The sequence below is a fragment of the Asterias amurensis genome, chromosome 9 (genome assembly GCF_032118995.1).
Source record: "Asterias amurensis chromosome 9, ASM3211899v1".
Taxonomy (NCBI): Eukaryota; Metazoa; Echinodermata; class Asteroidea; order Forcipulatida; family Asteriidae; genus Asterias; species Asterias amurensis.
Genome location: NC_092656.1, coordinates 21,162,753 through 21,184,730, shown reverse-complemented (window position 1 = coordinate 21,184,730; position 21,978 = coordinate 21,162,753). Strand labels below are relative to the sequence as shown.

The following is a 21,978-nucleotide window of genomic DNA, read 5'->3' as shown; positions in this document are numbered from 1 at the left end:
GCGCTACAGCCAGCCGCGACCCGCAAAATCCCAGTCCCAATCACTGAATTCCGCCAGCGCACCCCCATACATAACACAGTGCATATAATACGTGTACAGCGTATGTACACACCTATACCTACTGTATATACACATTACCATCTATATGGTACACGTACGGTACATGAGTATTTCTAAAGTAGCGCCTTGATGGTTCTGTAACTGCCAAAATTTAGGGCGGAGCTCATTATGCTAATTTTTACTAACAACCCGGTCTCATTGGTTGTTGGTTGACCTATAAACTCTCGCTGCGATGTCAATCACAACGTTCTGCAAGCACACGCACGTGCTCTCCGACGTAAACAACAAGCCTTGTGGCTGCTGTGCAAAAAATTGCAATGGCGGCGGGCGCGAGGGAGAAATCCCTACCCTAAAACAAAGTTGTGTACTGTATATCAATGGTACGGTGTATAATTTGCAACAGTACATCGTGGCACAGCTGCAGAAGCTTTCAATAAAATAAAACAACCAGGTTTAATGCACCAATCATGGATTTAGAAATAAGAAGGAAGAAAGTTAGACCATACATTGTGTGAAATGTGTTTGAGAAAGGTTAAAAAAGTATCAAGGTGTCATTGGTTTCCGGCAATGGCTACTTGGTTAGAATTCTTAGATGTTGGGCATACACATCCCCTTGAAGCACACACACTAAATAACATTACTGTTTTCCCCATTTCAGACCAGATGAGATAAGAAACCCAGCTGTTTATTTTGTCTAGACAAATTATTCGTTACGTTTCTCGCGGTAAATCAAAGTTGGGGATCGAAAATAAATTATGTGTTGGTCAAAAACATACCAGACGGTAGAAGATGGCGTGTGGCTTAACAACAACTACAAGTAAAGATCAATTTCATAAACTAACTCTTGCCATACTACTACACTACAACGTTACACTTATAGTAAAGCAGCTTCCCATTCAGGGACAAATCTACCAGCTACATTGTACTTATGATGCTAGTCCTCGTGTTATAATGAAACACAAGACAACGGGGCCAAGGAACCCCTCCTCTCTTCGAAGTTGTTCGACACTGTACGAGCGAACGAGGCTTGTCCGGCTCACACCGGTGGCCCGTATACCGTCCGGCAGCGCATTCAGACCCATTATACATCATAGCGATTCCCACTCATGTCCATACAGCTAGCGTACAGCGTACAGACACACATCAATGGGAAACTACACAACCATACACAAGTCAATGGGAAACTACACAACCATACACAAGTCAATGGGAAACTACACAACCATACACAAGTCAATGGGAAACTACACAACCATACACAAGTCAATGGGAAACTACACAACCATACACAAGTCAATGGGAAACTACACAACCATACACATGTCAATGGGAAACTACACAACCATACATAAGTCAATGGGAAACTACACAACCATACACAAGTCAATGGACACTTCACAACCATACACAAGTCAATGGGAAACTACACAACCATACACATGTCAATCGGAAAGTACACAACCATACACAAGTCAATGGACACTTCACAACCATACACAAGTCAATGGGAAACTACACAACCATACACATGTCAATCGGAAAGTACACAACCATACACAAGTCAATGGGAAACTACACAACCATACACAAGTCAATGGGAAACTACACAACCATACACAAGTCAATGGGAAACTACACAACCATACACAAGTCAATGGGAAACTACACAACCATACACAAGTCAGTAGGACACTACAACAATACACATGTCAATGGGAAACTACACAACCATACACAAGTCAATGGGAAACTACACAACCATACACAAGTCAATGGACACTTCACAACCATACACAAGTCAATGGGAAACTACACAACCATACACATGTCAATGGGAAAGTACACAACCATACACAAGTCAATGGGAAACTACACAACCATACACAAGTCAATGGGAAACTACACAACCATACACAAGTCAATGGGAAACTACACAACCATACACAAGTCAATGGGACACTTTACAACCATACCAAGTCAATGGGAAACTACACAACCATACACAAGTCAGTAGGACACTTTACAACCATACACAAGTCAATGGAAAACTACACAACCATACACATGTCAATGGGAAAGTACACAACCATACACAAGTCAATGGGAAACTACACAATCATACACATGTCAATGGGAAAGTACACAACCATCCACAAGTCAATGGGAAACTACACAACCATACACAAGTCAATGGGAAACTACACAACCATACACAAGTCAATGGGAAACTACACAACCATACACAAGTCAATGGGAAACTACACAACCATACACAAGTCAATAGGACACTTTACAACCATACACATGTCAATGGGAAACTACACAACCATACACATGTCAATGGGAAACTACACAACCATACACAAGTCAATGGGAAACTACACAACCATACACAAGTCAATGTGACACTTCACAACCATACACAAGTCAATGTGACACTTCACAACCATACACAAGTCAATGTGACACTTCACAACCATACACAAGTCAATCAAACTACACAACCATACACAAGTCAATGGGAAACTACACAACCATACACAAGTCAATGGGAAACTACACAACCATACACATGTCAATGGGAAACTACACAACCATACACAAGTCAATGGGAAACTACACAACCATACACAAGTCAATGGGAAACTACACAACCATACACAAGTCAATGGGAAACTACACAACCATACACAAGTCAATGGGAAACTACACAACCATACACAAGTCAATGGGACACTTCACAACCATACACATGTCAATGGGAAACTACACAACCATACACAAGTCAATGGGAAACTACACAACCATACACATGTCAATGGGAAACTACACAACCATACACAAGTCAATGGGAAACTACACAACCATACACAAGTCAATGGGAAACTACACAACCATACACAAGTCAATGGGAAACTACACAACCATACACAAGTCAATGGGAAACTACACAACCATACACAAGTCAATGGGAAACTACACAACCATACACAAGTCAATGGGACACTTCACAACCATACACAAGTCAGTAGGACACTACAACCATACACATGTCAATGGGAAACGACACAACCATACACAAGTCAATGGGAAACTACACAACAATACACCAGTCAATGGGAAACTACACAACCATACACAAGTCAATGGGAAACTACACAACCATACACAAGTCAATGGGAAACTACACAACCATACACAAGTCAATGGGAATTGACACAACCATACACCAGTCAATGGGAAACTACATGTATACAACCATACACAAGTCAATGGGAAACTACACAACCATACACAAGTCATTCGGAATATACACTTCCATACACAATTCAAATGATACACTACACAACCACGCACACGGACGTGGCATGATTGCTAGTAGTAATACGTCATTCTCAATCGCGCTTGTGATTGGCCAATGTTTAGAATGACATGCCCAGATCATGCACGCCCTTTTATCGAATTTCCGATAAAGCTGTTACAGACCCATCAAGGCTGTTGTTTGAGCCACGTGTGCGAGGTTGAAAGTAGAAAGACACGAGCGTACTCACGACTTCGCTATACTGTTCTCGCTGTACAATTTACTGTACAATGTACTGTATACATGTACGTTGTTCGTGTATGTACAGCGTGCAGACTGCCGAATTGTGCCGCACCGGGCCGGGGCACACTACGCCAAGAGCCTTGAGTCAAGGCTACTTCAGAGGGAGCCGTTTCTCAGAATTTTTTATACTATCAACCTCTCCCATTACTCTTCACAAAGAAAGGTTTTATGCCAATAAATATTTTGAGTAATTACCAATAGTGTCCACTGCCTTTAAACGTGTCGTTTCTGAAATGGCGAGTCGTGTAATTCTGCTGGAAATTTAAAGCTTTTACTTTCAGGTGATTTTGCGCTGAAGCAGATGTATTCAAATTGAATCCTGATTGTATTTGTTTGCATTAAAAAACTTTACTAATGATGAAAGTGAAAGTAGTTTCTATTTGTTGTTTCTATGTAATCGGAGTGTTATTCAGTTTGCAAAGTTGTGTATGATCTTGTGTCAACAAAAATTAGTTTCGATTGAAGGGTGGACTGTTATTTCATCATTTTACCCAGGGACAAATGTCATAAATCCAGTTAGCAGATGCTTCATGCTTGCTGAGTGACCTTAAGCACAGTTTCATAAACACTGCTAACCGTAAGCGAAGCTAAAGTCGCCCTAACTCAGTCCGGTACATTGCCTAATCAGGGAACATTTCGTTTGTCTCCAGATCAGGCAACATGCTCCCAAAACAGGAAGCAAATCACAAAAAACATATTTTGCTTATAATTTTTCAGTCATTATTATTATTACCTTTTTTGAAATTTAATTACTTAGAGTGACACTTATTAAACTAAAATAAAATATTTTTCTTACATGTTACCAATATTACGTACTTTTTTTTCAACAAAGAAAAATTCAAATTCTCATAACTTTGGTCTACAATGCCTAACGGCTTCAGGGCTTTGTCAAATTATTCAGTCATCCATTAAGCAAAAATATGAAATTGACACATTATCGTTATGTATTGTTATAAAAAGTTATGGACCATTAAAAATTGCATGTCAAAACAACAAGATGGGTTAACACAAACGTTTCCTAAAAAGGAAACACAGTCACTTTACATCTTGGATGTTGCCTGTTTTGGAAACATTGTGAAGTGTCTCCAATTTTGGAGACGCATAAATTGTTCCCTGTTCAGGAAACTATTTCCCGTCTCCAATTCTGAAGACACTACAATTGTTTCCTGATTTGGGAACAATCTTGATGTTTCCATATCTGGAGTCATCTTATTGTTTCCATTTATGGAAACATGTGTGCCATGTATCCTGTTTAGGAAACACCTTTTTTCTTGTAGCAACAATTTTGAATATTGTGTGATTTGGGAAGAAATTTTATAGAATTTTGTTGTTAAAACTTATTTATAGCATGGAGGTAGGATTAGACCTCCATGTTTATAGGGCCTAAAGATTTGACTTCAAAGTAAGGATGGCACACTGATTTTTGTGATGTGGTGTTATCATACCAGGGGCTGCACACAAAGAACTAGAAATGATAGTTTTTAGAAAGCGTAACATATTTTCCTAAGAACTGTATAAAGTCAACTGACTATTTGAGTAGTTCTCAAATAGAGGAAACTTTGCCAGGGAATTTCTTGTGTTGAACTGATGTGTGCTGTCTGTGGCTCTGCGCCTTTTACTACATACATGTATAGCAAGCAAACTGGTACACAGTTTATGAAAATAGACTTCTATCTTGGAAACAATTCGATTGGAGGACTGAAAAAAGGGGCACTTTTTGTGTTTGCATGGCAATCCACTGGTTACCTCAAACTACTTGAAGCACAAACAATTACCTTCTATCGGGAGCAGATGTTGTTGTTTGCTAAAGTTTCGTTGTTATTGCCGTTTTAAGTCATCATTCTTTTTTTCTAAACAATTGTTGTTATGGTGAAATTCAGTTTCTTTTCCATTTTGACCCTTCAGTCCAATAATAATTCATACGACTGCTGTTTTTGGTAGTATGTTCAAGTTGTTGTTTTGTTTACTTACTGTAGCTGGATCACTGCAGTAAGTTGATGGCTGTGGTTTTTAGCAGATGTGTTATATTACTCGCAAAAATACATTTTGTAGCTACTGGCCAATTGAATATACAATATTTTGCACACAAAATATTTCTGAAAGAACCAGATATATCTTTTTGTAGAATGGTGTGTGCGACTAAAGTTTTGTATTCTGTTTCAAGCCGTGCGGTTCAATCATACCTCCATGGTTCAACTTTGGTTATAAACAAACTGACCCCTTTTTGCCACCTTAGTGTGAATAATGGCTTTGACAAGATAAGCCAATTAGCCTTTGCAATCTACACCCAAGTTAGCAGACTTCATGTAAATGTTTGCCCTACATGAAATACTTTCACCTCAGGCTGACCATTGCAACAACTGTGATGTTAGATTACAGAACTTTTAATTTACTGAATGCTCTCTGCAATTGCCTTCAAAAAGGTATCTCCTGTTGCTTAGTTTTGGGTGATGGTGTTCACAGCAATTTCACAGCAAGCTTACTTTCCCATGGATGATTGCCCATGCTTTGCCCAAGAAAGACCACACTTGTGGAACAGTAAACAATGAATAATTCAATTACTGAACTAAGTGGATTTTATGTGTAATAACCCAACACCACAGGCACTCAAGTGACCTTCAGACCATGACCCAACTTGGGGACACTCACTCAGTGACTGGTACATACACACATACCATGGAGCAACTGCCACATCCACCTTAAAAACCCTAATGAATATTTTGCTTCAAATTTATTATCTTTAAAATCGTTTGCAGTACTTCTAGTTGCAGTAGTGTAGTCGGTATATGACACTTCTCTAGAATTGTAAGGGTCTTGGGTTTGAATCCCACCTGAGTAATATGCCTGTGAGATTTTTCACAGAACTCGGGTTCTGAGTCTACAATTACTGAGTATATAATACAGTGCTTACACACATCGCTGTATTAAAAACCAAAATGATATACGTACATGTACCTACTCGCCCATACTCGTGGTGTCTGATTAGACTTATCAGCCAAAGTTGTTTTAATGCAGGGAGGGCGTTCCATGGTCATTAGTTGTTTTACAGATCGCAGCAAAGTTCGGAAGAAAAAACAAAAACCTACTTTTTCAACTCGGATTACGGGATAACCACCCGAGAAAAAAATCTTTGTCCGGGACAAAAACAAAATCTTATTTTTTGGCATATAATTACTTATGGAGAAAAAAAAGAGTTTCAACGTGCATTAAAAACCTCTTCAGTTTGCTGGTTGATGTGGAGGTACCGGTACATGTATGATTGCGTTAGATTATTCCCCCCTAAACGATAAACTTTAGGCTAAAATGATGTCCCAATTAAATCCTCCGCTCACGACTTCTGCCTGTTGAGACTGCGCTCATGGAGCACATTTTAAGGAATTTGCTAGAAATCAGGACACACTTGTGCGCAATTCACGTTTTGCCCTACGCCGAATTGCCAAATTGTAGGCTGAATCTTCTGAGAGAGCAAAAAGCATGCGCAATCTTCAAATTAGCGCTTTGTTTGCATGCCAGCTCAAGTTGATAATTCTGAAAACTGCGTACAATCTTAAGATTTTTTATTTTTTCCCGGTCTGGCCCCAATGCGCAAGAAAATAGTTGCGGTGTGTGAGAGTATGAGACAGACCCCTAATGCCAAGTCTCACGCGTCTCAATTGTTTTTGTTTAGTGGCAAAGTGATCACTTACTTATTTGAAAGTTTTTTCGAAATTGCAACTTATAAATTATAATCAACTTTTAATGGTGGACAAAGTGACAGAAATTTCAAAGAAATCAGAATAAAAATTTCATGTGGTAGAGACTGTTAGTGTCATTCAACAAAATCTGAGCATAAAGTAAAAAGACATTTTTGTTTTAAACTACCACTGAGCTGATTATATTTGTAATCTTGGTAAAAGTTGTGTTGAATATAGGCAGTGTGATCCTGTGACCCACACAAAATATCCATCATGCCCATTATTAGCTTCATCCCTGTGTTTTAACATAGAGAAAGGTTAGGCCCCTGTACATTGTTTATTCTGCCTGACCACAGAGCTCCATTATATAACCTATTACTAACAGTCACTGCCCCCCTGTAGTAAGGTATGGTTATGATGGTCCCTGAAACCAAATCCCTGAATACTACATGTATTACCAGTGCCACACATGCCAGAGCAATACCAGCTGAATTTCAAATAAACTTAATGTACATGGCATGTACTGTACATGTCCTCTAGAATGCACTTTACCAACACAGTTTTCCAGTCTTATATTTCAGAATGATCCAAGTAGGAGAACAAAGGCCTAAGTCTGGCACTTCTTTTTAACAAACCAACAAGCAAACAAACATAACTGACAATAATTAGGGAAAATGATTAGTTTCAAGGGAAATGTTTCAGTCTTAAATGTAGTCGTTTTTTAAATTGCTAGTGCAAAATTCCTGAGGAAAGCCACCCTTTTGTTTCACTAGAGTTAGTGTGACCCTAAAAATGACAAATTTTGTTTGGAAAGGAAGAGCAAAATCCTACATGTAGCCACCCTGCAGAGAAATGTTGTGAATAGGGAAGACAGTGTAGCCACAAAGACACTGATTGTTTTGTTTTTCCAGGACATGGGTGCACCAAACAACTTTGTTAATGCAAAGAGGTAGTTAAGGTATCCGCGCAATCATTGGAAAATGAGGAGCACTTTTATGGGACAGGCAACTCTAAAACCGTTGGAGTCGTGTTTTTGTTTTGAAATGAAAATAGTGACTGAAGAGAGAGGGAAGGGCGTTAGATGGATGGTATGGGGGTAATGGGGGGGGGGGGGGGAGAAAGTGTGGTGAGGAACAGCATACATCTTCCATGAAGTTTACCATATATGACGTATGCCTAGAAACATTCCAACAACGATGTTGTATTTTCTCATAAGATGTGATATGTCATATTTTATGTATGAGAAGTACAAGGCATTAGTTCTTATTCAACGATTTGTTTTTATGACATGGGAGGTCAGATGATTAAAGGGACACGTTGCCTTGGATCGGACAGGTTGGCAGTATAAAAAGCATTTGTAACCGTTTGTGTATAAAATGCAAATGGTTGGAAAGTTGTTTTAAAAGTAGAATACAACGATCCACACACATTTGCCTCAACATTGCGTGGTTTTCCTTTTGCTTTGCGCACTAACACGGTCGGCCATTTACCAGAGTCAAAAATTTGACTACCATAAATGGCCGACCGTATGAAAACCACGCAATTTCGAGGCATATTTGTGTGGATCATTGTATTTAACCTTTAGAACATCTTTCCAACCATGCATTTTATAGCAAACGGTAACGCTTTTCAAAGACCAACACGACCGGTCTAAGGCAGCTTGATCCTTTAACCATGGAGGTAGAACACTCCTAGGGTTAACAGAAGGTGGGAGTTGGGGGGGGGGGGGGGGACAGAGAAAGACAGACAGAGTAAATTATTGTCCAGCCACAGGTTTGCTCAAACAGTCACTGGCCAACTAATGTTGAGTAAGCTTGTGTGCAGGAAATTGTTTCCACGGTGGCTAAAAAGAGGCTAGGTAGAAAATTTGTATGTAGATGATGGCCAAATGGCAAAAGAAGTTTAACCATGCCTGGACCGCATCTAATTGTTTTATAATGAGATATCATTCAAGACCTCTGTATGGGAATTGGGGTGTCCATAGGCTATGGTCATATACCGACTTTTTAGTACAAGAAAGAAAAAAGGGTTGGTTTTTTTGCCAAAGGAGAGATTTGTCCAAGTTTAAGTTTTGTTAAATAGTACATGAAAATAACAGATGTACATGTAAGTATCTTCAAAAACGAAAAGCATTACAATAAAAAATAAGTTGTAAGATATAGAAAAACCAAATGCTATTCAATCCTCAGAGTATCACTTTAAACTTAACAACTACTGATAACCTGACTGGACACTATTGGTAATTACTCAAAATCTTTATTAGCATAAAACCTTACTTGGTAACAAATAATTGGGAGAGGTTGGTAGTATAAAACATTGTGAGAAAAGGCTCCCTCTGAAGTGGAGTAGTTTTCGAGAAAGAAGTAAATTTCCCTGAATTTGATTTCCATACCTTGCCAACTCTACTGTTTTATGAACCAAGCTAAAGGCATAAACAAAGCTTCCTGTTCCCACATACACATCATGTAGCATAGTGCACAAGTGAGAGATGATAATTAAGATAAGAAAACTGGTTGTAAGAGAATCTCAGTGGGGGTGTAGTGAATCTCACCACATGCACATACAGTACAGTCCTTGCCCTAATGGTACAGTGTACACACTAACAATGATGCCTGGGGCAAACTCTACTCTGGCCCACACTAGTTAATAGGACTTTTAAAAGCATGTGAAACAGATAATATAAACATTAAATGAACCTATAAAAGCAAAAAAATAATCCAAACTTCAGTGAAATGTAAAGTTACAAAGTTGTTTGATGCACCCATGTCCTGGCAAAAAGGCAATCAAGAACTGTCTTTCTGGCTACACAACGTACACTGTCTTCCCTATTCACAAAATTTCTGTGCAGGCTACATTTCGCTCTTCCTTTCCAACACAATTAATTGCATCTCAACATCTTACAATGGATCTGGTTCATGAACCCACCTGCCCGCTTACTCATTGTAAAACGTTCAGTAAATTGAGACCATGGAACTCGATTTGAACTCGCTTCTGACTGGGACGAAGTTGGCGACCTCTCAAGCGCTCAAACCCAGCCCGACAAGCTTATAAAAATGCCCTTTAAAAAGAGAGCAAACAATGTGAAGAAAATGCACACACAGTTCAAACTGATCATGCGCAAAATATAACCATGAATAACAATAGTAAAAAACAAAGACATTTGTAAAGCGCCTAAACCAAAAGCCTCTTAGCGCATAAAGAAAACAATAAAGTATTAAAGTGAAATATACACTACAAGTAAAAGCAGATTACAAATAAAATAAGCAGCTTCAAAAAAATGAGTTTGTAACAGAGATTTAATACAGTGTAAAGAACTATGCACAGGAAAAACTATTCCAAAGAAAAGGAGCGCGCAGCGTAAGAAAATGATCTTCGACCATAACAAATGGAAGAAGCTCTTGTTGTGGTAAGGAATGACTTGAGAAAGAACGTTAAATCCAAGTAGGGGAATAGTGGTGAACAAGTTCAGAATGAGCAGGAGATTGACATGTTTGAGCTTTGAAAGTTAAACAAAAATATAAATAAATTATACGAAACTTAACCGGGAGCCGATGCAACAATTAGTATTGGTATGGGGAGAGCGAGGCAAGCAAGAAACAAGGCGAGCAGCAGTGTTGTGTACTGGCTGAATTTTAATTGTGGCGAAAGCGAGAACAAGATGAAGGGTAGTAGCTTCATCCAGGTAGCGGCGAGTCTTCTTCATCACTTAATTTATTTAAATCTAAGTTAAAAACCCATTTGTTTACTTCACCCATTTAATTCATTCTTGCTCTGTTTGTGTATTTGTTTTTTCATTTTTTCTCTGCATTTTTGGTATACCTTGTAATGCGCACTTTGCGCAGATGTATGCGCAATATAAATTTCCGTTTTGTTATCATTATTATACTCCTGATAGCCAGTAGAGCTCCTTTGCAAACATTATCAACACACTTGTCTACTCAATGCACAATGAAGAAGATCCATAATTACACCGAGGTTACAGGCAAATTCAGATGGTTCAATAATGGCAGACTGGGCAATGTGTAAGGGTGGCATAGAAATCGTTTTTATGAAACAAGATCTTAAAAAATAAAATCTCAGTTTTTGAGTTATTCAGAGAGAGTTTGTTGGGCAAAGCCCAAGATTTGACATCTTGCTTTAGCAATGGCAGAAGCGTGATCAGCTGGATTAAATGTAATGTAAAGTGAAAGGCTGAAAAGGAACCAAAGAGTATCACTCCTTACTTTTTTACCCACAGTATTACTTACTGTAGTGCTTTACACACTCTTAACCAACTGTGTTATTTTATATGTACTGCATGTTTTATTCTTATGTACTGCATGTTTAAACAAATCAAATTTAAAGAGACGGTACAAAACACAAACGTTACAATCATTTTTCTCCAGAGAGCATCTTCACCTTTGACTACTTGGGGGGCCCTCGGACCCAATTATTAGGTGTTCGGGCCAACAGCCCAGAACACCTCTTATTATTGTTCGTCTTTTTCTTAGTTTTCTTCATACTTCTTCTTCTTCTTCTCCTCAGCATCCCTTGTCCGCTAACAAAAGCACCATTTCCAAGCTCGTATGAACTTGAAACTTCACACATAGTTACATTTAGATATTCAATAGGAGAGGAAACCGTTGAAGTTACGTCATGATGACGTCATACATTAATGAGTTGTAAATATTAAAAGTTTATTATGTAAAAAAAATCATAACTTTTGATCTACATAATGGATTTTTACAATTAATACACATCATCGGAAAGGTCGTTAAAAGCTGTGTAAACGCTTCGCAGACATGACCCCATTTTGATCTTGTCTTCCGGTTCAAACTCGAGGTTGAAAATTCACAAAATCATGCATAAAGAACTACGAAATGTCCCCATTGGTCGTATGTAAAGATTGTACGCATACAACACGTGTAGTGTTTTCATGTGCTCATCCGGCCCCATGTAGCGCGTGATGTAAAGTTCGTTATTGTCTGTGTTCGAGGCGTTCAACATTTCCCATTCCGTTAGTTAGTCTGCTCTTCAGTCGTCAATACTTCATAAGTTCATATTTCCTCAACCACATTTTAAAAGCTATTTTGACAATCTATACATCATATGAAAGGGTTTTACAAACTTCAAAAAAATGGATATGTTGGTAACCTTTTCTTGACCTTTTGATCTGTCTTAACCGGAAGTGACTGTAAATTGCTTTGAACACGGCGTTATTTAATGGCTCTTAGGTTGAAGTGTGCACCTTTTGATGCTATACAATCACATAATACAAGTCTGGCAAAAGTTTTATTTAAATAAATAATACTGATCAGAGTCACCAAAAAATTAAGTGCGCTCTCTAGCGACAGATTAACAAAGTTAGATGGCTAGATGTTGTGTCAGAGTTAAGGACAATTGTTTCAAAAAGGGTGTACATAATCTCCTTCATAATAGCAACATATCTGTGGAGTCTTACGTAGCTTGATGAGGTCGTCATATTGCTTTAAAGGTGCACTTTTCAAAGCGAAAACCAAAAGTTCGACTGAGGTGAAACTTGGTGTATTGTAAGTCAAGAACGTTAACTTCTTGAACACGAAATGACGTCATGATGACATCATCATGTTGTTTTGGCAATATTTCCAATTTTGGTCATTTATTATTACAAATCTTGACAACAAAGCAAGGTGTAACATTTGTTTGTTAATTGTTTTTATATTATGATTTCATTTTTTAGTTTTTTACAAAACTTGCAAAAGTACTGAGTATACAGTGCTTCAAACAGATCGGGAAAGGGTTACTAAATTATAAAAACGCACCTAACACCTTTTGTTTGTAATTTACAAACAACACATGTCTAGTATTATTATTGTCGTTGTTTATTTAATTATTTATTCTGGGGCACTCTGGAGCACTTCCTAAAGATTTTTAATTTCTTTTAAAGAAATTCCTGATTGAAGGGGAATGTTTCCTAATCAGGATACTATTTGTTCCCTGATTTAGAAACACTACACAAGATGAAAAAAAGTTTCCTGATTTGGAAATGTTAGTAGTGTTTCCTGTTTTGGAGACACTGTACACTTTGACAAATGTTTCCTGATCAGGTAACATTTGAAGTGTTACCTATTTTGGAGACACTATGAACTTTGACAAATGTGTCCTGATCAGGAAACATTTTAAATGTCTCCATAATTGGAGACAGTTGTACTGGAGAATGAATGTTTCCTGATCAGGGTACATGTTGCCAAAACGAGAAAATTGTTCCCTGATTAGGCATTGTACCGGACTGTAACTACATACATGTACATGTAGTGGTTCTTTGAAGTGAATAAGTGAAGAAATAAGTCAATGTGAATGCGATGTCAAATCTTGATTATTTATGAACAAAACTTTTGCTTATGTGTACCGCAACAATACACATTTTTGTGTCCATTTTACGAAAAAGTTTGAAAACCAATGTACTTGTAGCAGTCAAGCACGGTTCATACTTCATGCGAATGCGAATGCAAAGCAAATTTGACGTGAATTTGACATTACAACTTTCGCAGCGATACTCGCAAGTGAGTTGAGCAGAGTTCAACTGCTGCAAATTGTTTGTTGCAAATTTGTCATGTCAACATTCGTGTTGCATTCGCATTCGCAGGAAGAATGAACCGGGCTTCAGTCTGTCAGTTGTGTATGAGTAATAACAAAGTAACATGCTTTAACTTTGATGCAAATTTATCATGTATTGAAATGCTGCTAAAATAAGGGAATAAAACTGGCTCTAGCTTTCGAACAATCTCGGTGGTCTATTTGGTACACTGCTCTAGAAGGGCAAAGGTTATGGGTTTGGATCCCTCGCAAGTAATAAGCTTGTGGACCTTTTTTTCCACAGGTAAGTACTGAGTGTACAGTGTACAGTGCTTTACAAACATCAGTGTAAGGGCCATGTCACACGAGGCAACTTACAGGCAACCAGTTCTACGCAATCTTCAAGAAAAAAAAACATTCACATGTTAATTTCCACATAACTATTCTGGGGACAGTACCACATATACATGTAGTATTGAAAAATGTCTGCTGTACTACCAAAGCGTTCCTTTATCCTGCAAGGCAGTTGGTTGACTCCAAGTTGCCTCCAAGTTGCCTGTCACAATGGAAACAAAACAAATAGTATGCTTTATCTCAGCTGCAAATTCAACATCTATTCAATCTGACTGATTGATTTTCTTTTGCCTGTATCTTTAAGATGTGGTGCTGGAGTCATGCCAATGGTAGTATACTCATGAGGACTGTCCCACTACGAGCAGACACTGTTCATTTAGATCATGAAATCAAGTAAGTATCCTACATGTATACCGTCTATTGACCCAATTCACCTGACGTCATCATAAGAATAATCTTGGATGCGCCATTTTGTTATTCAGAGAAGTGTGCATTTTAGGCGACGCGGCGTTTACACGTAAACCTATTGACCACCAACATGGTGATCGTGGCATCAGTCGCCACGTGTGACGCGCGTGCAAGGGGTATATATCAGAGCTCAATTTACACTGGACGAACAGATTGAGGCCAGTAGTTTTGGTGTTGGGCCAGTAAACTTTTGGCATGACAGGTCTGGCGATATTGCATTTTATGTTCTTGCGCTATAAAGAACAGAACATCTTTGATACGCCCCACTTTGATAAAGCGCTATAAAGAACGGAACATTATTATTATTATTGTTATTATTATCTTTATTATCCAGGATGTTGGAGAGCATCACTCTGATCCATCCATCTAAGGCTCAACCTCAGGTCGTTGAACTTGGCAGACTCTGTCCCTCCTTCAGAGACATCCAGAGCAGTTACCAGAAGCTTCACGAGCTCTGCATGCCAGGTATGGAATCCAGGCTAAGCCCTTTTTGCCTGTACAATTACTTTTACTAGTTTTGTTCTTCTTATAATTGCTGGTTATATGCATGCCAGGGGCCAATTTCATAGGGCTGCTTAAGCAAAACATTTGCTTAAGCACGAAAATAGCTCGCTTATTTTACACATGTTACTGGCCAAAATTTCATGCCATATACATTGCTTATGACTAGTATTTAGCTGTTGTTTACTTAGCATTACAATTGAGTGGAGTCTTGGCAGGTAATCTGATTTTACTAAGCAATGAATTTTTTGCTTAAGCAAAATTTTTTGCTTAAGCAGCTCTATGAAATTGGGCCCAGGTATGAATCACAGGCTAGGCTAGATTGTGTCCCCCCCCCATGCTAAGCGAACTGTGGGGCTTCAGTTGTCATGGTGCTTTTGGGGTAATAACTGACACTTAATTTAATGCCACAGAGTTTTGCATATGAAGCCTAGGCTAGACTGGATTATCCAGGGAGCCCTGGCTTGCTTTATTGCATGTTTTCTGTTACCCTAATGTAAATTCTGTAAAGGCCTGTGGAATCTAATTCCAAAAGCTGTGCATGTCAAGTATGGAAGCCAGCCTAGAAGCTTGGTGCATGCCGTTAAAGGGTCTATGGGATTTGTACACCCAAGTGGGCCCTTGACTCCAGTGCCATTTGGCCCCTTTGGTGTACAAAACACCATGAATCGGCCACATCACCAGCATGCAGCAAGCATGATTTTGTCAATGGGCCCAACCCCACCCTCCCCAAACATTTAACAGGTCCCCATCCCTTCTCTGCCGAAGGCAACCATCTTGATTTGGATGTTGAAAGCCTGGTTTCTACTCAATAAGAAAATAGATGAATGTTGTTGTTTTATTCAAGGAAATACGCTTTGCTCTCTGCATCTTGCTTTGATTCATGATGTGAGGTATTGGGCTTCCTTTTTTTTTTAGTAACTTGCAAATGTTACCGAGCTACGGGCTGGATCTTAAAGCGTATCCATGGGTTTGCATTGCTTTTGGGTGTAACGATTCGGTGATGCTTCTTTATGTGTAACTCAACCATAGCTAACATGACAATCATGGAATCGAAGAGGGTTAACTTGTACCTCTTTCTCTATGAGGTGTACTCATCAATCTAAAGCTGATTTAAAAAGACCATCGGACTGTGCTGTAACCCTGTCCCTAACCAACCTCGAGCCCTCCAGTGCTTTTTATCAAGTAACCTTTGATGGTCATTAACGTCATAGAGTAACACCATAATAATAATAATAATAATATAATATGAAAGTCTTTACATGTATATACATGTAGAGCTCGTATCTACCAAACAAGGTACTCAAGGCGCTGAGTATATACAAACTTTCAGAATGATAGGTTATTGCAGTGATGAATTCTGAGACCCAATTATTTAGCACCTTATAAGGGTTTACAAGGTGCTACGGCGCATACAGCAGCCACAACCAGGAACACCGGGGCGAACCCCTTCTCTTTTCATAAAGTGCACTGGGTTCTTTTACATGCATTACACAACACATGGGACCAACGGCTTTGCGTCCCATCCGAAGGACGAAGCAATGGTTAAGTGTCTTGATTAAGGACACAAGTGTCACGGCTGGGGATTCGAACCCACACTCTGCTGATCAGTAACACCAGAGTTTGAGTTTAGTGCTCTTAACCGCTCAGCCACGACACTTCCATAAGTATACCCTCCCTTTAAAAAGACGTCTGCCTTGAGTTCAGGAAGGAGTAATCTCTTGCTAAATGCAACATCCAGTTTGCCAGGTTCTTTTTTTAACACAAATAATTGTACAAGTACAAATGTTATCTGTCTGTCAAAGGTCAGTCCCTGTACACTGTAGAGCTTAGCTCATCATGTTTCATGATAAGAATAAACCCTTAATAGCGTCATGTGTTTGACATTCAAAAACATGGATGTCGTACCACTGCTTACGCACAGTCATATCCTGGGTAATCAAAGCCAATTTTTCCTTTTGCCCAAGGGGCGTCAAAGTTGAGCTTGCCATCATTGTGCACCATTGAACCCCAAATGTCTGGAACTTTTTTCTCCTTTTTTTTATTTAATATTATTTCTTTTTCTTTTTCTGTTGAGGGATTACCCATAAAAGCTTTAAACTTTAGCCGTGATTTGTTCTGATTGTTTAAAAATGTGAGGGAAAAAAATTATTTTGGGTTGCACAAAGAAAAATTAGCAATAATTAAACCAACGACCTCCGAATTAACGTGACGACGCTCTTCCAACTGAGGTATCTAGCCCTTTGTTGGCGGTCTCCCTATTTTGTGAATATCTTTAACCACGGGGTGTCGGTCAGAAGCCATGCATTCATTAACTGCCTATATTAGGCCAGGGATCACACTAAAGTTTATGAAGCAATCTGGGAAGCGGCAGACAGGGATCACCTTTAGGGGACGCAACTTCACAGAAGTACTGAATCTAAAGTTTGGTTTAAATCTAGCAGTGGATTTGTGTGGTGCGGTAACAATTTTAATATGCCAATCACTTCCCTTTGTAGTGGTTTTCCTTGTTGTTTCAGGTACCCTGTTCCCCTTTGAGGTTTCACATTGTCTGAATATTTTACATACATGTAATGAAATATTCATACCTTTGACATTATGTGGCTCTCTACATACATGGTTTTGGTTCTGTTCTGTTTCTTTCCGTGGACTTCATTTTTTACTCTACACGCTCCATGACTCATTTACATAATGAATTACTCATACCTTTGACATTATGTGGCTTTCTACATGGTTTTGGTTCTGTTTTGTTTTCTTTCTGTTTTGGTTCTTCTCTGTTCCTTTCTCTGGTCCTTTCTCGACACATGTGCCATGACTCATTTACATAAATCCATATTTATGCATTATTCATACATTGACTCAAGCTCATTCAATAGTCAATGCAAACATAAAACTACCTGGTTTTGGTCATCTCTGTTTCCTTCTTTGAACTTCATTTTACTCCACGTTCTCCATGGCTATTTACATTATCCATACTATTCATGGTGTGCGCAAATATTTTAAAATAAAATAAAAATTGCTTGACTCTTTCGAAAAAAAACTATAAATCTTTTTCACTCTTGTTTGAACAATAATATATAGTTTAAAAAAATAAATAAAAATTGCATGTAAAAATTGCATGTGAGCTTACATGCACATGTGTAACCCTCTTGTAAAAGTATGTATTTCGTAACCCCACTGCTTACAACATCATAACCTCATTAATTTAGCTCCCTCACTGAAGTAGAATGACTTGCCACATTCATGTAAGAGAATTACACACTAGGGGGCAATCTTGTTGGTCTGAGCCGTACTTCTGTTTTGCCTAATGAAATTATGTTTTTTCAGAAACGATTGAAGTGAATAAGAAAATCATGAATCATGTTTTTGTTTAACTTGCAAAAAAATGTGGTTCTGAATGTTTTTGTTTATTGTCCAATCACTTACGTAAACTCATTTTATCAAATCATATTTTAATTGTCTCACTCCACATATGTAGACGAGAACACCAACAAATCTATAACACTTATATATTTAGAAATAGAAAAGAGTAAGTATGAAAAGCATAGTTAGCATGAACATTTCAGCCAATGTAGATCATCAGGTTTCATCAGGGCTGGAATTACACTGAGGCCATGGTCTCTGTTGCCCCTGGTTTGGCCTTGGTGCCCCTTCAAAAGTGTCCCATAGACTTGAACATTTTCCAATGGAAGCTCCTTTTGAAAATGAAAGTGGCCTTGCTCCTTCAAAAAAGAAATTCCAGGTTTGCCTCATATTATTCTTGAGTGGGAAAAGCATTTTTTTTCTTGGTAAAGGGCACTTCAATAAAAAAATACTGGAGCATTTCAAGGGGCACCAAGGCAATGGCATGGTGCATTGAGACAATTTCCTTTGTAAAATGCCATGCCTGGGTCATTAGCCCTTTGAGGTATGTCAGACACTATATGAGTGCACTGTTTGGTTTGGGTGTATACAAACAAATTTACCCAAACTTAACAGTATCATACATGTATGAGTGTGTCAACCATTAAACAATTGCATTTGTTTCATGTAGCAGTCATAACTGTAGTAAATTCCAACAACCATGTCTAGTTTTTTGTTTTTCTTTTGCTGTTCTTCTTTCTTCGTTCTTGTTGTCCATCCCCTCTTTCCTGTCTTCTCTACAGCTTGTCTGAAAAGTAAGTGGTTCATTGGACATGGCTTGGAGAATTTGGAAGAATGTGTGCAGTGTTACTCAGTAATATTGTGTGCCATCAAGCGTTACGGTTAGTGTGTCTGGTCCCTGCTGTTTGTAAGGGAACCGGCCGCGTAAAAGGGCTACCACTCCACCAATAACCTACAAAACAATGACGAGTGTTTCGGTGTATATCAGGGTTTTGTTGGGTGTGAAGTTAATTACAAGGCTAACTTCTAATTATGTTATTTTAAATAAGGACTGGGATGTGGTGTTTGTGTTACCGGTTAATTGATCACTACCTTTCAGCATGGTAGGGGGGCTGACATTTTTTTTTGGGGGGGGGGGGTTGAGGATTTGTGCATATCCGCTTAAGTGGTACTGGCTTACATGTAAATCACGTCAGTATCAAATACATACAAGTACATGTATCGATAGACAAGAGTTTGGCAGTAAGATCTTGCTTAGAAAGCGTAAATGTTGAGCAAATATTTACAGGGAACCAGCCACCAGCCTGTATGCATGAGAGTATTTTGTCTGGTAAACCTGTTTCTATTCTGCTTAGCAACTTTTTTGCACTAAGCAGGTCTTGGGTCCTGGAGTCATATCCAGAATTTCATATGACCCTGTTCTCCAAAATCTGTACCAGAACGGAAACCATATCAACATCCCTTTCCTCGAATACTAATACCAAGAATAACCAAAATGTTGAACCAATTGTGTCACTCATGACTATTTACAATAGCATATTTATTAAACACAATCAGACAAGGGAATACTGAAGTGCACCTGCGGCAAACAACATGCCATATGACTTAATGCATCTTTGTAATTTAAAATTAGTTGCGACTATTGTCGCACTCGTAGTCGTGATTAGTCGAGTAGTAAATTGTACTAGTCGCCCATGCCTCATGTTGGTGCCGGTAATAATGATCTAGATTGTGAGGTCTGGTTCTAATCAGAGAGACCACCAGCCCCTCCCCCTCACTACCCCCAGGGAAATCCTGTTGACGACCCAAATCATGGTGCGCGAGGAAATAATCTTTGATAGCCAGTGGTAACTTTCTGACATATTCGTCCAGATGGTCGTAAAAACTCTGGATTTGCTTGGATACGAAAATCTTTAAAAGAGCTAAATGTACAAACTAGAAAAACAACAACAACAAAGTAAAACAAGAAAGCTTCGCAGCAATATCGAACCCTTTAGGTTGCAAACATCATCGACATATTTTCAGACTTGGGAACTTCTCTAGGTCAAAGTAGGTCAGAAATATTTGGCGACGTTTGTATACAGGAGTAATGGCCAGAAAAGGAGGGCAGCTTTGCTATTCTGACATGTCTGACTCACATATGGCATTCAGGTTTTCACTTTGTGGGTAGGCAGTGACTGTGGTCCCTCTGTTTTTGCAGTTCCACGGAAATTGCTGCCACGTTTTGGCCACGCTATTATTAAAACTGGTTCTACTTGGATTGTCTGCCATGATAAACTAATCTCACTAATATTTATATCTCATCCTCATGTTTATTTATGGTGGCTGATAGTATAATTTTATTCCTTTGAGGATGTGTCTTCCAAGGAAGACATTATGGTAGCTTCTGTGGTATTAATAAATTGAGATCTACTTCATCTACATTAATACCCTAATTCCCTTGAGTTTACTTGTATGATAGAGAAACTGTTTGGGGGGAGTTGTGCCCATTTTAGAAACCCCACAAATGTCAGGCCTGATACTTCACGGAGGCAACGAAGGCGATTGCTTCCATGCCCACTGGTCATTGCCTTGGTGCCCTTGAAATGGTACAGGAGACATTTACAATTTCCTCATAGGGTGCCCTTTATCAAGGAGAAAATAGCTCTATGCCCTTGCCATTTCAAAAATGAAGCATACAGGCCTGAACTTTTTCTATTCCAACAAGTATATCGTAATTATTTTCATCCAACGTCTTGAGCGCCTTTGAACACCTTTGGTTGATTTTGGCGCTATATAAATTCCCTCTGACCTGTCTGATTGATTGATTGATTGAAAGCTCACCCAACAGACTATTTACTGTGTATAATCAGTCTAACAGTATTCTTTGGGGTGTTGTGGATTATTAATAAATTGCTAAATTAATACAGTGACTGCAAGACAGAATGGTGTTCGTAGGAAAACCCCAAGCACATTGTCTTTTTAGCTGTGTGGTTACTGGACAACACTCTCTTTTTAGCCCCCACATGTTAGAAATTAAACCTGCTGTTTCTTGTCCAACAATCTGCTTGACATATTTTCCTGTTGATCAGTCTTACACCCCCCCCCCCTCGCACTCCACCCCCAGCCGGTTCACCACCCATTGACAAATGGCATATAAGCCAAAGGCCATTCAGTTGCAAGGTCCTTCCTGATAAGGGAATTCTGGTTCAGTCACTACCAATTTTTGATTTTGGGACGTTATTATCCAGGGATTTTGCTCTGAAATGTTGACAAGCTCTTCATACTTTTGAGCCAAACCCCACAGATTTGCTCAGAGTGATTTTTGTATTAATGTTGTAAGGGGTTACCGGTTAAAATCAATGCACATTACATGGCATTTTGACTGGTCATTTGCCAATAACATACCTGTAATCTTTCTCAGCTCCCTGGGGAGTATAC

At 38.8% G+C, this 21,978-nt stretch overlaps 1 protein-coding gene across 3 annotated transcripts in view; it reads left to right on the top strand.

Annotated features, from left to right (window-relative positions):
* The window catches only part of LOC139941856 (myotubularin-related protein 10-B-like), a 54,204-nt gene that overhangs the window by 19,680 nt on the left and 12,546 nt on the right, over positions 1-21,978 (top strand). For all 3 annotated transcript variants that reach the window (XM_071938486.1, XM_071938488.1, XM_071938487.1), the window contains 2 exons: positions 14,531-14,619; positions 15,029-15,159. In XM_071938486.1, coding sequence (XP_071794587.1) covers positions 14,531-14,619; positions 15,029-15,159 — 220 coding nt within the window. The remainder of the gene's footprint in view (positions 1-14,530; positions 14,620-15,028; positions 15,160-21,978) is intronic.